The sequence below is a fragment of the Ammodytes marinus genome (assembly GCF_949987685.1).
Source record: "Ammodytes marinus genome assembly, chromosome: 5".
In the NCBI taxonomy this organism is placed as follows: domain Eukaryota; kingdom Metazoa; phylum Chordata; class Actinopteri; order Uranoscopiformes; family Ammodytidae; genus Ammodytes; species Ammodytes marinus.
In genome coordinates, this window is record NC_137234.1 from 11,193,852 (window position 1) to 11,209,085 (window position 15,234).

Consider the following 15,234-nt stretch of genomic DNA (forward strand, 5'->3'; position numbering starts at 1 on the left):
CACCTATATCTACCTGAAGAAAATAAATTATAGAGGTCTTATTAGATTAGATAAATATAGATCGATTAAATCCGTCCCTGACAATATTTATCCAAAAATTCAGCAAATATAGTTGTGAAGTGAAGTGAAAGGTAGCCTGTATATACCTATATACCCATGATGAATACTCACAAAGACGTGTTAACTGCAATGACCGACAGAGGGCATAAATGCACTGACTTACTCTATTTACCATGATGCAGGGAAAAGGAGCGAAGAAGAGATGATGCTCCTTCTCGGCTGCTTCTCGGTAACGCTCAAAACCTGAAGTAACATTCATCCTGTCATGTTGAGCGTTGGAAACATAGGAAATAGACAGAAGTGCTACAACCAGGCTAATCAGCAATATTGTCCCCCTAAAAAGGTAAGTGTGTGTATAAAAGAAAAGGAAAATACATGTAAGTATGGCTACCTTTTGTTAGCCATCGTCAGCTAACGTTAGGGGCAGGAGCTCTTTATAGGTCCATGGGCAGGAGTGACTGTAGGCTAATGAGGATAAAGGTGAAACATTGAAATACAGTATTACGTTTAACGTTAAAAGTCACTCATGTGACATCCAAAGTGGCGTTATTTTATCTTTCTGTCAAGCAGAATTTATGTTGCTAAAATCATTAAAATATCAGTCTCCTAACAGTTGTTAATATGTCAATCATCATAGGCTAATAGCTGATCAACTTATATAACAGGGTTCATGCAAGCATTGAATACATTAATCTTAAAATAAGACCTCAATTGGTTTTGAAATGTTTTAAATCAATCTTCAGATTTGAATAGTAGTTTTTTTTGTATAATTATTTTTATTTTGTTTTTTGTAACAATAAGCAAACAAACAAACAACACCAGACAATACATACAAACCAAGAAAAGAGAGAAAAAAAGGACAGATGTGTATGCTGTTCATCACTTGATCCTCCCGACACCCTCTGAAAACATGCAGAGAAATGCATCCCCAAAGACCCTCAAACAGATACATAAAATAAATAAAATACTCTTTACATGAAGCCATGTATTATGTCAGCCGAGAAGAATCAGCAATTCATCGCATGATCACACACACACACACACACACACACACACACACACACGTAACGCCCAAAGACACACACAAACACAAAAAGAAAAATCCATGACCTGTGATCTCCACCGTAGCTCCCCCTCCCTTCTCAGCAATGCTACGAGCTTTATTTCTAATAGTGCCTCATAGATGTGATTCCATACTTCATTAAATTGTTTTGAATAGTAGTTTTTTTTTAATAATCTGGCGTTGCAATTTAAAAACCGATGGTAGCTTTTAATGAATATACAAAATTGCCTCTCACATTAACATCACACAGATCAGCATGGTATGATCATTATTATTGGCTTTTTAGCCATGTATTTTGACTGACCATGAAATAGAATAATGACATACATTTTTTTATTATAAAATAAAAATTCAACATTTGAAGAATATCTTCTCACTTTCTCACTGGGCCAAACAAGTTGGGATTAATGCTAAATTGTTCCTAACCCCAAGTTATGATTTCGCTCTTTTCTTCAGCTTGTCTTGGTCTTTAATTTCATACTGAGTGGCATTAAAAAAGGTTTTCACAATTCTAAAATCCAACTTGTCTTAAGCTGTTCAAACCTTGTATAATATTTATTAACAAGTTAGCTATACACTAAGGTGACTAAGATGTTTCACCACTAAATCCACACTCTTCTAATTTATTGCTTGCAATACACTTTGCAGGGGACTTCAGAGCAATGGCAACTGCGCAGTCTGCCATGACGTTTGCAGTGTGCATCCTCATGATAACAGAGCTGATACTTGCCAAGAGGGACTACTATGATATACTGGGAGTGCCCAAAGATGCCGCTGAACGACAGATAAAAAAGGCTTTCCATAGGCTTGCAATGAAATATCATCCAGATAGGAACAAGAGCCCCGATGCTGAAGTGAAATTCAGGGAAATTGCTGAAGGTACAGTTGATTTGATTCATTCTTCTTATTTCTGATGTATATTCTGGCCTCTTACACGTCTCCGGCCTTGACTGAATTGTGTCTTTCTTTGTGCAGCTTATGAAACTTTATCAGATGAAACCAGAAGAAGAGAATACGACCAGTTTGGGGACACCTCTGGATACTTCAACGGTGAACAGCAAGGCAGACATAGACAGGGTGCCAACAACCAACCTTTCACCTTCAACTTTGATGACATTTTCAAGGACTTTGATATCTACAGCCAGAACCGGCATGCCCGTCACCGGAGACACTTTGACGAACACTCCAGGACCCACAAGGACTCCCACAGCAAACACAAGAGACACTTCCAAGGAGGATTTGGAGCAGGTATCTTCGATGACATGTTCGACGACATGGAAAGAATGTTTACCTTCGACAGACAGACCAAACAGACTGAAAACGGGTTTCATGGTGCATCAAAACAACACTGCAGGACAGTGACACAGCGCAGAGGAAACATGGTTACCACATACACGGACTGTACTGCATCTTAAGATGCAATGTGAAATGACTTCAAACTCCAAATTGCCTTAGGAGGATACACTACTGTTGTAATGATTAGGTAACGGAAAGCCACTAAGTTCAAATGCTGTGAAATTTGAACAGTGACATTGAGATCTGACATCCAGCACTCAACGTACTCAGCTTAGGTCTATGTTCAATTAAGTTATGTTTTTTTTAAGCTATTCCCGTGTTTGTGCTCACGGACCTGTACATGATTGTAGTAGTTTTTCACTTACTATTGAAGTTATCTGACAGGTAATATTTTGTCAGTATTTTAAGCACCTTCTTTAATTATGAAATGTACTCTTTCAGTTTACTGAAAAATGAAACACTCTTACTGACTTTGGCACATTGAAAACCCATGTGTCAGTTCAACACTAGTTTACTACTCCGACTTTGTTCTTTTGTGCAGTTGTTTTGGTTCCTTTTTGTATAGGTTTTCAAAACACAACTGAGGGTAGGAACAATGGCAGCTAGCAGAGTTTTGCTTATGGTTGTCAAATGTGGATGGATGTCAACAATAGACCCCCTGCCTGTTGGCTTGTTTCTACTCGTCTTTTTGTAATGTTCATACTCTACACTGCCAGTCACATGATTATCATATATTTTACTTCAGAGTAATTGTGAAGTAATTTTAAGTTGGAAAGAGGTGTAAGTAAATAGATGAATGTTTGTGTCTCTCATTACATTGGTCCATTTCATCACTCAATTTGGCCCACCTGATTGTGTTTATTTTTTTAGTGAAAGCTGCCTTGATCTACAGGGTTGGGAGGAAAATGGATATAATAGCATTTCAGTAAATACAATTAGGCTTCACTATAATTATCCATATTTTATGGTATTTATTTTGTGTAGCACCATAGTGGCACAGAACACCTAGAATGAAGTCATATTTAAAGGTGCAGTGTGTAATATGACATCATCAAGAAAGTTCTACAAAGTTCTAGAATGTAACGCTCCTTGGGTAACCCCACCCCTTTTGAATAATAACAGAAGCTACAGTGGCCTTCAAGGACAAGAACAATTCTAATTTCTAAACAATGCACCCGATGACATTCCAACTATGACACTTTCAAGATGGCAGCCACTGGCCTTGGTCCAATATTTGCAGAAATATGGACATATATGAGACCCTTTCTAAGGGAAAAAAAAAATCTACATTTTTTTTCAGCTATTATGCACTAAATAAAATGTACTTATGGATATTATAATTACTTTCTACAAAATCTGCTAGGAAATAAAACCCAAAATTCTACACACTGCAGGTTTAATACATAGCAGTCAAACACATTTCTGATTTCTGAGTGCTTGAGGTTTCTTGACTTCCAATTGCACTACTCACAAGGATTTTAATAAGAAATTTAAAAAAAATCTGCATTAGGCCACTACAATACTGTAGAATTAGTCAATAATATTGAAACAATACTGTATTGACTATTTAATGAAACAGTGCGTAGGCTATTGTTTTCCTTACATATCATCTATTACCTCATACCTTAAAACTAGATAGTGACATGCTCCTTTTTACATTGTAGTTTGCAATATGCTATGTATTTCCTATATTGACAGTTATGTAAATATTGAATGGCACTTTCAGTTTTTGATGAATAAAAGTAATGTGAAGACTAAGACCAAACTGAACTTCAGTTGACTTATGTGTTGATAATGTGTTCATCCAGATCACACCTTCCGAGAAGTTTCACAAATAAATGTCTTAGTTAAACTGATGGCTAAGTGCTATTAACTGTTAAAGGGATACCTTCTCTATATTACCATATGTCACTACATAGGCCTACTGGAAACGCTTTATTGATTACATATAGCCGGAAGAAGGATTGGGTGCTTCCTCATACATTTTGAGAAATAGGCCTACACCTTTTTTTCTAATTCTTTTTAAGATTTCACATTATTCTGGGTAATTTTTGTGTTTAAATTATTACGGAAAATTCTTCATTCATAATGCCGTGCCTATATAATAACCGGTCTTACTGGATTCAACATAAATGGTTTCTATCCATTCATGGTCTTCATATAAATATTATTGTACTCGCCTTAGTTACCGCTGCGTAGATGAAAAAAAAAAGTATCTATCTTTTCATTGGTACAAAGTCAACTATAGGAAATGTAGTTCAGCCAAAGGCGAACCCTTATTACTGGGCGTTTGAGCGGGACTCTTCTGAACGCCAACTCCCATGATTCAAAGCGTAGCAACTGTGTGCGCAGTTCTTGGCAGAACCAAACCGACGCCAGAAGCCGAGGGACATTGAATGACTTTGGAACCGTGTGCGACAGGGTAAAGAAAGTTGCCTATTTGACAGCTTGGGACGTGTATCGGAGCTCATGGAGGCCCTCATACCGGTCATAAACAAGCTGCAAGATGTATTTAACACGGTCGGGGCAGACATTATTCAGCTGCCGCAGATAGTTGTTGTGGGAACACAGGTGAGAAATGTATCTTTGCTTCAAGGCTAGTAAATTAGCCTGCGCCAATGTGTTGTTTTGTCTACATCTGAAGTCCCCTTATCACAGTTTTTCTTTCAGTTTCATCCAGGTGAGATAGACAAAGCTGTGTATACTGACTAGACTTAAGCTTCGCCTTTTTGCGCAAATCTAACTTAGCAATTTATTTAGCATTAGCTACACGTGAGCTCACTTGTCATCTGAACACAACACTGTTTTGTTCACATTGTTCACACAGAAGGCACAAACAGTTGTCCACACAGCCTGAACACCATCCAATTCTGTTTTTCTTCAACATGATTACATTCAGATTGTTAAACATAAAAACATTCCTCTCATCATGCCATTCACACTACAATGCGTCTTTATGGAAAATATGATTTGCTATAATTATTTCTTTAAAATGTTCTCCATCAACTCACACAATAGAACCTACTCTCATTGGCCAGATTATCAGGTTCACCGTGCTTAAACTAATGCCGTCTATTATGATATCTGCAATAAGTACTAACGTACAAGCCGAAACACCGATATTTCGTTTATTTGTGACTGTGTTAGATAGGATTTAATATATTCTTCAGTGATATTTAGTTGTAGTCTGCACTTAAAATGGGATGAACAAAATTGTATCAACACCTCTCTGTATATCACAAATATACCACTAATGACCGTGAAGTTAACACCTTTCTTCCTTAATACAGTTTTACCCTGCCCAACTAACAACCCTTTTTCCACATGATAGGCTAATTGGTTTAAGCAAGTGGCACGTTTTGTTGCACACCTTTACTTTCACTGACTAGCTAATAGGATGTGACCGTCTCAGACGTTTTGGCAGGCCTGTGTGGGCTCTGTGGTGAGAAGGGACAAGCCAGAGGATGCTTTACATAACTGATTTATCACGATTGTCCTTGCCACTGCTCCACAAAGGCCCAGATTAAGATACAGATACCTTCGGTTGAGGACAGCTGTTACTTGTATGAATAACTGGTTATCCTTGTCAGGTCTATAAATAGACAGAGCTCTATCACATCCAGATTTGCTGCTACAGAGGTAGAAGCTTGTAACCCATTGAGGAAATCACTTCTATTCAATTAAATAGGAATCTGCTAGCCCAGTGAGCTATTTAAATTTAACAGATCTCATTAAGAGGTTATGCTTATTTATACAATAAACCGGAAATCTCTTCCCAGTGGCACCCAATGCTTGTTCAAATGAACACTGTAAACCCTGATGGTTCCTAGGCCCAAAAGAAAGTACCACTACTACCACCCAGAACTAAATTAGACCGTTGGTAATATGGTTCAAATGCAGTCGAGGATCCTGAGTTCCTGAAATGGTTCCTGTTACCCTGGCAAAGTTCCTGCAGTGATAACGGGCCAACACACAGTGAAGAGTTGTTTGTATGAGCAGGATTGGGAAGAGGACTGATATATGTCTGTGTTCAGTGAGTCATCTATACTGCAGTTGTACTTCATTTTGGTTTTGTTTATGTTGTTGTGGTCCACAGAGCAGCGGGAAGAGTTCTGTGTTGGAGAGCCTGGTTGGCAGGGACGTCCTGCCGCGTGGCACTGGCATCGTCACACGCCGGCCGCTCATCCTACAGCTAGTGCACATCGACCCAGAAGACCGCAGGACTACCAGTGAAGAGAATGGTAATGCAAATGCCACTTCTTTTACTCTTACCTTGTTACATATTGATCTTCTTTAACAAACAAAGATATTTTTGATTTTAGTATTTTTCACATAACATACACAATAAACTGTGAGGGTTATAGTAGACCGGTGCTGGATTTTCGAAAGTGTTGCAAAAAATGAAATATAATTTTGTCTAGTGCAGATGTAAATAGCACAATATTCAGATTTTCAGTTGAAGAGCAATAGACAGTGATACACAGATATGACTAGTGAGTGGCAGTCTCTCCTCAGATATTATAGTACGTTGTGATAATTCACATATTCACAGTAGCCAGCAGCAGGAAAGCCCATGATTTCTACAGTAAGCTTGATTTTCCAAATATGGTCAAGACACTTTTCTTCTTTAGCTGCTCCTCAAACTAGTGTGAGATACATTGTTGATTTGATAGAAACACTGACACAGGAGTGCTTAAACTCCCTCCGAGGCGAAACTCTCTTATAATGAGCTTTTTTTTATACATAAACAAACATAGCATGTTGTGAATCATTTAGAGTTAAACATTTAGTTTGGCATATCTGTGGTGCAATTTCTTTTATATCAGCCACTTATTGTATGTTATGTGATATATCTGCAATAATCCAATATTGGCCCAGGCGATTCGTCAGTCTACTTCTAATATGGATTTACCACGGTTTGGTGTTTTTTGTCAAAGCATATGAGAATATTTTGCATTCAGACTATGTATTGCACTTAGTTCCACAATAACTTTATCAAGTAAATGTAGGCGGATGTTGCAGTTCAGGATTGATATAGAGAGGCGGCATGAGAAAAAATATTTTATGGAATCAGAGATCTAAATTATTCCTCATCTTCACTGGCCTTAACAAGCATAACTGTTTATACTATTTAAATCGAATGGCGATCCTTAACAGACACTTGCTCTGGTCATGAGACTGCACTGTTATAATTATTCTCTATTTAAGAGTATATTTAAAGTCTCATATCATGAAAGGTATAGCAGTTTAACTCTCAGCACTGATAGCATCCACCTCTCTGTGAAAACAACAGGGTAAAAAAATGTGCCAAGATCCTGCGTTGATTCAACGCCGTCCTCTGGGAATGGCCTCAGAATGACATAGTGACGCTGCATTGCTGCAGAGTGCCGTGCACGAGCTGTAAATAGCTCAGGCTAACCATTTTGTCTCCTGTCATCTTTCTTTAAACCACAGAATCCAAGAGAAATGGACGACTTACCAGAGGTCTCCTTTTCCTTGTTCTTCTCCTCATATTGTGTTTAGACATTACATAACCTCCGCCCCTCCATTTTGCCCATTCTACCCCATCCTGCCTTGTATTTGTGTAGCCTTCCCAAAGCTGCCAAACCATGTGGCTTCACTCTCTTCAGCTCACACCCTCCCCCCCTCTAATTAGGCCGGTCTGTCAGTTGAAGTTGGAGAAAGAAAATAATAATTTTTTGATTAGCTTCACACTTAAAAAGTAATTAGTTCACTGATTCCAACTTCCTCACCTACGATGCTCTCAAATACCAGCTTCCTCTAAGATGACTAACAGACTCCAGCATTGTAATGTTGGTTCCTTGATTGTTGCCTTCTAGGTCTCTGCTTCCCAAAATGCACATGCTTTTTTACTTTTGCTTTAGGCTTGTATTTACAACAGTTGTTCCACTGTTTTTTTTTTGTGTGTATGTGTGTTGAACCCGCAGATGTTGATCTTTTAGCCTGGCCAGTTTTTCCATCCCATCTATGCCAAGAGAGAAAGCCTTCCATGAGATATTAAACATAGTGATATTAAAAATAGTAACACTGATCTTAAGGCCACATCTGTCACTTAAACATCTGTCCTTTACTTTGTGTGTCTGCAGGCATTGACGGAGAGCAATGGGGCAAGTTCCTACACACTAAGAACAAGGTAGAGTTGTCGCCCAAGTTGTGTCCTCGCTGTCTTGTCCTCTAGAAAACAATTATCACCCAACACTGCTGCACTTTGTTTATAAAGAAACATTACATATTTGATAAACTAAAGGAGTTACATCATGAATTAGCTCTTATGTGTATACTATATTGTGTTCTGACTATTTTGGATAATCTAGAGGAGAACATTTGTGGTATGTTTTTAACAACATCTATAATCTGTTATAATATCATACACACACACACACACACCCTCTCATTAGCCAAGAATATTTATATGGCCGTACGCTATTGTTTGCCAAGCTCTACACAGTTCATGTCCAAACAGAGAAGCACTTTTGATGTGCTGATATCCTTATTACACTAATGAGGAAGTTTTAGGAAATGTTTCTATGACTATTGTCCCTTGCATGTACGTTGCCGACATATTGGAATCCTTCAACCTTTTCATGCTTAATTGCTCTTCCAGATCTACACAGACTTTGAGGAGATCAGGCAAGAAATTGAAGCAGAGACTGAAAGAATTTCAGGCACAAACAAGGTAAGCGAATTACAGCCTTTTAACAGGGAACGTCACGGAGAAACAGGGCGATCTTTAAGTGTACGAATAAACAGGAGATTTTTGAGTCAACCTCTTAAGAAACATCAGCCTGTGGTAACTAACAAGATAATTTTTTTTCTCTTTCTCTCCAGGGTGTTTGTGATGAGCCCATTCACCTGAAAGTCTTCTCACCGCACGCTGTCAACCTCACATTAGTGGACCTTCCTGGCCTTACAAAGGTGAGATAGGTTTCCCTCTTCTTTTTTTATTTTTATTTCTATCAATGCAGCAGGATCCTGAAGATGACTTTGATGGTTTGACTTTGATGCGTGTATTAATTATAAAACAGGTACCGGTGGGAGACCAGCCCGCAGACATAGAGCTCCAGATCAAAGAATTGATCTTCAAGTACATCTCCAACCCCAACTGTATCATCCTGGCTGTGACCGCTGCCAACACAGACATGGCCACGTCGGAGGCGCTTAAAGTGGCCCGTGAGGTGGACCCTGATGGTAAATACACTTCTTATTTACTCTTTCTTCACTTCTGTTTTTTAATATTAATTTCCTATAAAAATAAGCCATTCTTTTTGTTATTTTCTTGCTCATAAAGCCTTTTCCTGTCCTGCTTCAGGTTTTTTTTTCTTGTTGCCAATTGTGTATGTGTTTGTCTTCAGGCAGGAGGACGCTAGCAGTGGTGACCAAGCTGGATCTGATGGACGCTGGGACAGATGCCATGGATGTGTTGATGGGCAGGGTCATTCCTGTCAAACTGGGAATAATTGGAGTAGTTAACAGGTAACGCTGCAATTATGTGACGTATGATGAGATGATATGAGGTAGGATGGGCTAGAGGAAGAGGGGCCGACCAGTCACCATAAGGTCGCTGGTTTGACCGGTTGCACCGGACAGGAAGGTGTTATTTGTTAGCTATTGGTGACTGGTATTACATGTACGCTGCACACCATCTCTACTATTGTGTCCTTGAGCAAGGCACTTAACCCCAAAACTGCTCCAGGGGCGCTGTACTATGGCTGACCCTGCGCTCTGACCTCCTTCGAAGTATGGTAACTTGAGAGGGGACAAAGTACCAACAGACAACTTAAGATCCACTTAAGCACATTTTAAATGGGAGCAGGGCTAGTATTGAAATGCTCTCTGTATAGATATTTGGCACTCCTGGAAGGCTCAACTCTTTATATTAAATGTATGTTTCTTACTTGGTTGCATCTATGATTATTGTATTAGCAAAATTTGCTTTTCTCTTCAATTAATATTTTTTCCTAACATTTAGATTCCCCTAATACAAGATCCCACCTTGATCTGAGAGTTTGTGTATATTATATTTGCATAGCGGGTGATTGTTGTCATTGTGGTGATCCAAGAAGCCATGCCTGCTGAGACCAACTCGGGCTCATGTGTATTTTTCTTTTTGCATTTTCTCGTCAGGAGTCAGTTGGATATCAATCAAAAGAAGCAGGTGGCAGATGCCAACCGCGATGAATACGCCTTCCTACAAAAGAAGTACCCCTCCCTTGCAAACAGAAATGGAACCAAATATCTGGCAAGAACATTGAACAGGTTTGGAGTTAGCATTTAAGTTCTGCTAAAGTAACAGTCTTTTTTTTTTTTTATATATATATATATATATTTTTAAGTTTATTTTTTAGCTTGTTATTGACCTTGTCTTTTTCTGACAAAGCAGAACATATGACGGTGACCTTTTTACGTACTGCCTTTTAACAAATCTCCCCGTCTGTTTTCTGACCCCAGGTTACTTATGCATCACATCAGAGACTGTCTCCCCGAGCTGAAGGCCAGGATCAACGTGCTGGCGGCGCAGTACCAGTCTTTACTCAACAGCTACGGCGAACCTGTCGGTGACAAGAGCTCCACGCTGCTGCAGCTCATCACCAAGTTTGCCGCAGAGTACTGCCACACCATAGAGGGCACGGCCAAGTACATTGAGACCACTGAATTGTGAGTTGCATGTACCTTCATTCACCACTAGGTGGTGCCAGCATCTATACATCAAGTAAAAAAAAAGATTTTAATTTGGTTTGCCTTTTTCTTTTTTTTTTAGATGTGGTGGAGCGAGAATCTGTTATATATTTCATGAAACGTTTGGTCGCACATTGGAATCAGTGGATCCTCTGGGTGGTCTGACAACCATTGATGTGCTTACAGCAATCAGAAATGCAACGGTGGGATTCTGCTCCCTTTTCACACAATCTTTTGTAAATTGTAATGACAGCGTTTTGGCAGACTTATAATTAAATTGTATGGTACACAGGGCCCGAGGCCTGCTTTATTTGTGCCTGAGGTTTCCTTTGAGCTGCTAGTGAAGCGTCAGGTCAAGCGTCTGGAGGAGCCCAGTCTGCGCTGTGTGGAGCTGGTGCATGAGGAGATGCAGAGGATCATCCAGCACTGCAGCAACTACAGCACACAGGTGAGAAACACACTCGCATATACCATTAAGAGGCCAAAGCACGGAGGAACAGTACACAGGAAAGACACTAATACTGAGTAAATATTGTTTATCTCTGCAGGAGTTGCTGAGGTTTCCGAAGCTCCATGATGCCATAGTAGAAGTGGTCACCTCGTTACTCCGAAAAAGGCTCCCCGTCACCAATGAAATGGTTAGGACCTGTTCACACTGACATTTTTTGTATTGGGAGTTTTTCTTATCTGTACCTGTATCTGATTAATAAATATTCTGAATTGCTTTTTTAGGTTCACAACCTGGTCGCCATTGAGCTGGCCTATATCAACACAAAGCACCCTGACTTTGCTGATGCCTGCGGCCTCATGAACAATAACATAGAAGTAAGAGATGAGCATCTACCCTCACAGGCGACGGCACCTTTCTTTGACTTGATTAAAACATCATTTATTAAATGCAGTGTTATGTGATCCTTAGCTAGTATCTCAGGAGGACTATAAAATATTTACTTTCGGAGCATTCATCATAGCATTGCACCATTCATCACTAGCATAGCACAAAAGACTCAAATGTTTAAAAAACAAAACGGTTAAATAAATCGTTTTTTATTTTCCTTTTCCTCGATCTGACAAAGCTGTATTTGTGAAACGTTTTGTCTATTAGGAGCAGAGACGTAGCCGAATGAGAGACCTCCCTGCTGCTGTCCCCAGAGACAAGGTAAAGTCTACATACATGACATTCACTACTTGTGACAATGTTTAACATATTAGCTACCACTGTTGCCGCAACTAACTTTAATATTCCTCCTTAATCTAACACAGTTATTCTCAACATTATGTAATAGCTCCAGTACACTTCTGCCAGTAGCTCCTGTCAGTTGTCTTTTCTTCTCCATGTCTTTCTCTAGTCCCTTAAAGGGCCAGGTGGGCAGTGTCTCTCCCCCACTGGGCCTCCTGCTTACGATGGCCAAGTCGCCGAGGTGTGTCTCTTTCAGTCACTGCCTGCCCAAATCTGACCTCTGCCCGCGCCCCCATTTCCCCCCCGTTATTTTATTTCACTTAAATGTGGCAGGTGTTTGTGCCTTAAGTGTCACGTAAAAGCAGTGGGGTGAAAGGCCAGCTTTTTTTACCCTCACAACCTAACTGATCTGACCTTTGACTTCTACTCAGTATTGTATATCTAACCCTTTGTTTCTGCATGCTGAAACACTTGACAACTCCAGATGCACTAAGCTTTAATTAATAAAAAAATGACAGGAGTAAATAATAATCCATAATAAAGCAGTGCATAGATTTTAAACATTGAATATTAAAAGAGTTGACAGACACCATTTCTGAAACTGTATAGCACAATCTCTACTGGTTTGGAAACTTTAAACCTTGGTGATATAACTTGCACACTTGTTGTCAGTATTTAATAAGTTTTGCTTGTCCTGGATGGACTTCTTTGGAGTGAATTCAAAGAAAGGCCCGTGGCATGCTGATGAATGCATTTTGAGAATGAATAGTTTTGTAAAGTTTTATTAACCTTTTTTTACCAATTTGTTGTATGCTCATGAAACATTCCCAGTGCTTGTAAGTGCCTAAGCATTTGTCCTTGAGCCAGACACCGTACACACTCTCACTCCCTGTGTGTCTGTCCTCCTGTGCAGGCGGGGGGCGGCGGCTCTCAGAGCAGCTCTATCAGCGACCAGACAGACAGCGGCACGGGGACCTGGAGGGGCATGTTGAAGAGGGGAGAGGAAGGTGGAGGAGACAGGGCCATGGCCCCTCCCCACCTCACCTCCAGCCCACACAAAGGCTATGCTGTCAACCTGCTAGATGTGGTGGGTACTCTGCATGTAGAGACGAGTGTGGGATTGATAAAGTTGTTTTGAATTTGAATTGAATGATAATTGGACTTGGGAGTTTGTCCCATTGGGTTTGTTAGCTGATTGATTTGTGGTAGGCTCCAAACAGAGCACGTTGCAGTCATATTCACTGTAATGCAGTACAAGAGAACAGTAATTTGATTGTCTTGTTTTGTTTTTTGTTTTCTTTTAAGTATTATTATTTAACTATATATTCCGAAGAACAAATCAGAAAATCTTTAGGAGAAAACATCAAAAAGCCGTCTGACCTGAATGTGCCATCAACCTGACAAACTTTTCCAGGTTTCACCTTAAAGATATCAAGTTTATTAACAAGCATGTTTGATGCCTTTTTCATTGCCAGCCTGTTCCAGTATCCAGGAAGTTGTCCGCTCGGGAGCAGAGGGACTGTGAGGTCATAGAGAGGCTTATCAAATCATACTTTCTCATCGTTCGTAAAAACATCCAGGACAGGTATACATCCTCTTCTTCAACCATCGCTGTGTCATTATTGACATGATTGGGCCCTTATTTTAGACTCAGTATCTTACTCTCACTCCCTGTGTGGTTGTTTGGCTGCAGTGTACCGAAGGCAGTGATGCACTTCCTGGTGAACAATGTGAAGGACTGCCTGCAGAGTGAGCTGGTGGGTCAGCTATACAAGACGGCTCTGCTGGAAGACCTGCTGACCGAGTCTGAGGATATGGCTCAGAGACGCAACGAGGCCGCTGACATGCTCAAGGTATAACAGTCATAATGTGTAACTAAAATGATATCCAGTCCCAATCATACACTGCTCATTAAACCTACCCTTACCTAAACCTTACCCTACTAAGTTACAAGAGGGTAAGAACTTTGAGGGAATTTTAAGTTTAGATGTTTTTTTTAAGTAAAGACAATTTGGGCTCAACAACAAGATGTCTCAAATATTGTTCCTTTAGTCCACGAACAAGTTAATGTAAAAACAGTGTATCCAAAAAGAGTGCACCCGTGTTAGAAACAGCAGCATTTGGTAGAGAAGTTCATATTTTTTTTTCTGTTTGCAGGCGTTGCAGAAAGCCAGCCAGGTGATAGCCGAGATCAGAGAAACCCATCTGTGGTGAGGGTGGCCTCTCTTCATCCAACATGGACCCTCTCCCCCCTCTGGCTCCCTCGGAAATGTTCTATTCTGAGTGTCCAGACACCTCGGACTGCAGAGACGAACAACTTAAGAAACGCACTGATGTGGATATGTGTATATTGAAAACATAGTTTTAATGTACAGTAAGGACTTTGGATAATTGGAAGGGCAGTTAATATCGCCCCCTCGCCACCGGCATCACATACGCTCCTGTACTTAGAATATTCTATTATTTTCTTATGTAAAACCATATAGATAATGTAATGCATCACCACTATGTGGAGCCTCGCTGAGGAATGTGTGCTCTTAATGTAGATTTGAATTAAAGATAGAAATGACAAACCCGTGCTGCAACATGAAGAAGCTCTCTTTATCACGTCAAGTATTTTATTAGATGTTGGCAAAATAATGTGTCAAACGTCCCAAAGAAATGCGCTTCATGAGGATATTTATTGTGAAAATTCCCCACCATTTTTACACACTCTTCTGTTTCCTGTTTATTACAGCAGTACTTAAATGTAAACATAAAACTACTCTACATCAGACTTTGTTTACAATTTTCTCCTTATTCAACAAGATCTGTTCTCAGTTTTGAGAGGTTTCGATTCATTTAATGAGCTGTTACTGAATGATCCTGGCTGGTTGAGGTTTTGTGTAAATGTTTTATTTACTGTATGTCGGATAATAACATGGAAAACAGGCAGTTG

At 39.8% G+C, this 15,234-nt stretch overlaps 2 protein-coding genes across 2 annotated transcripts; both read left to right on the forward strand.

Moving 5' to 3' along the window:
- Positions 1–265: 265 nt before the first annotated feature.
- On the forward strand, positions 266–4,133 carry dnajb9a (DnaJ heat shock protein family (Hsp40) member B9a). Its single transcript, XM_080027204.1, has 3 exons — positions 266–403; positions 1,772–2,002; positions 2,099–4,133. Exons 2-3 carry the CDS (start codon positions 1,786–1,788, stop codon positions 2,536–2,538), a joined length of 657 nt encoding a protein of 218 aa, XP_079883330.1. The 5' UTR covers positions 266–403; positions 1,772–1,785; the 3' UTR covers positions 2,539–4,133.
- A 678-nt stretch (positions 4,134–4,811) lies between these two features.
- On the forward strand, positions 4,812–14,588 carry dnm1l (dynamin 1-like). Its single transcript, XM_080027203.1, has 18 exons — positions 4,812–4,990; positions 6,516–6,660; positions 8,527–8,573; positions 9,045–9,116; positions 9,269–9,355; positions 9,466–9,628; positions 9,793–9,913; positions 10,565–10,696; positions 10,889–11,095; positions 11,199–11,319; positions 11,409–11,564; positions 11,665–11,754; positions 11,849–11,941; positions 12,222–12,275; positions 13,210–13,383; positions 13,772–13,881; positions 13,990–14,149; positions 14,454–14,588. Exons 1-18 carry the CDS (start codon positions 4,889–4,891, stop codon positions 14,508–14,510), a joined length of 2,091 nt encoding a protein of 696 aa, XP_079883329.1. The 5' UTR covers positions 4,812–4,888; the 3' UTR covers positions 14,511–14,588.
- The last annotated feature ends 646 nt before the right edge of the window (positions 14,589–15,234 follow it).

Excerpts from the sequence above, each read along its gene's own strand:
- dnajb9a (XM_080027204.1), top strand. The coding sequence starts at position 1,786 with ATGGCAACTGCGCAGTCTGCCATGACGTTTGCAGTGTGCATCCTCATG. Across the intron at positions 2,003-2,098 it reads ATTCAGGGAAATTGCTGAAG|CTTATGAAACTTTATCAGAT; the intron begins GTACAGTTGATT and ends TTCTTTGTGCAG.
- dnm1l (XM_080027203.1), top strand. The coding sequence starts at position 4,889 with ATGGAGGCCCTCATACCGGTCATAAACAAGCTGCAAGATGTATTTAAC. Across the intron at positions 6,661-8,526 it reads GACTACCAGTGAAGAGAATG|GCATTGACGGAGAGCAATGG; the intron begins GTAATGCAAATG and ends GTGTGTCTGCAG. Across the intron at positions 9,914-10,564 it reads ATAATTGGAGTAGTTAACAG|GAGTCAGTTGGATATCAATC; the intron begins GTAACGCTGCAA and ends TTTTCTCGTCAG.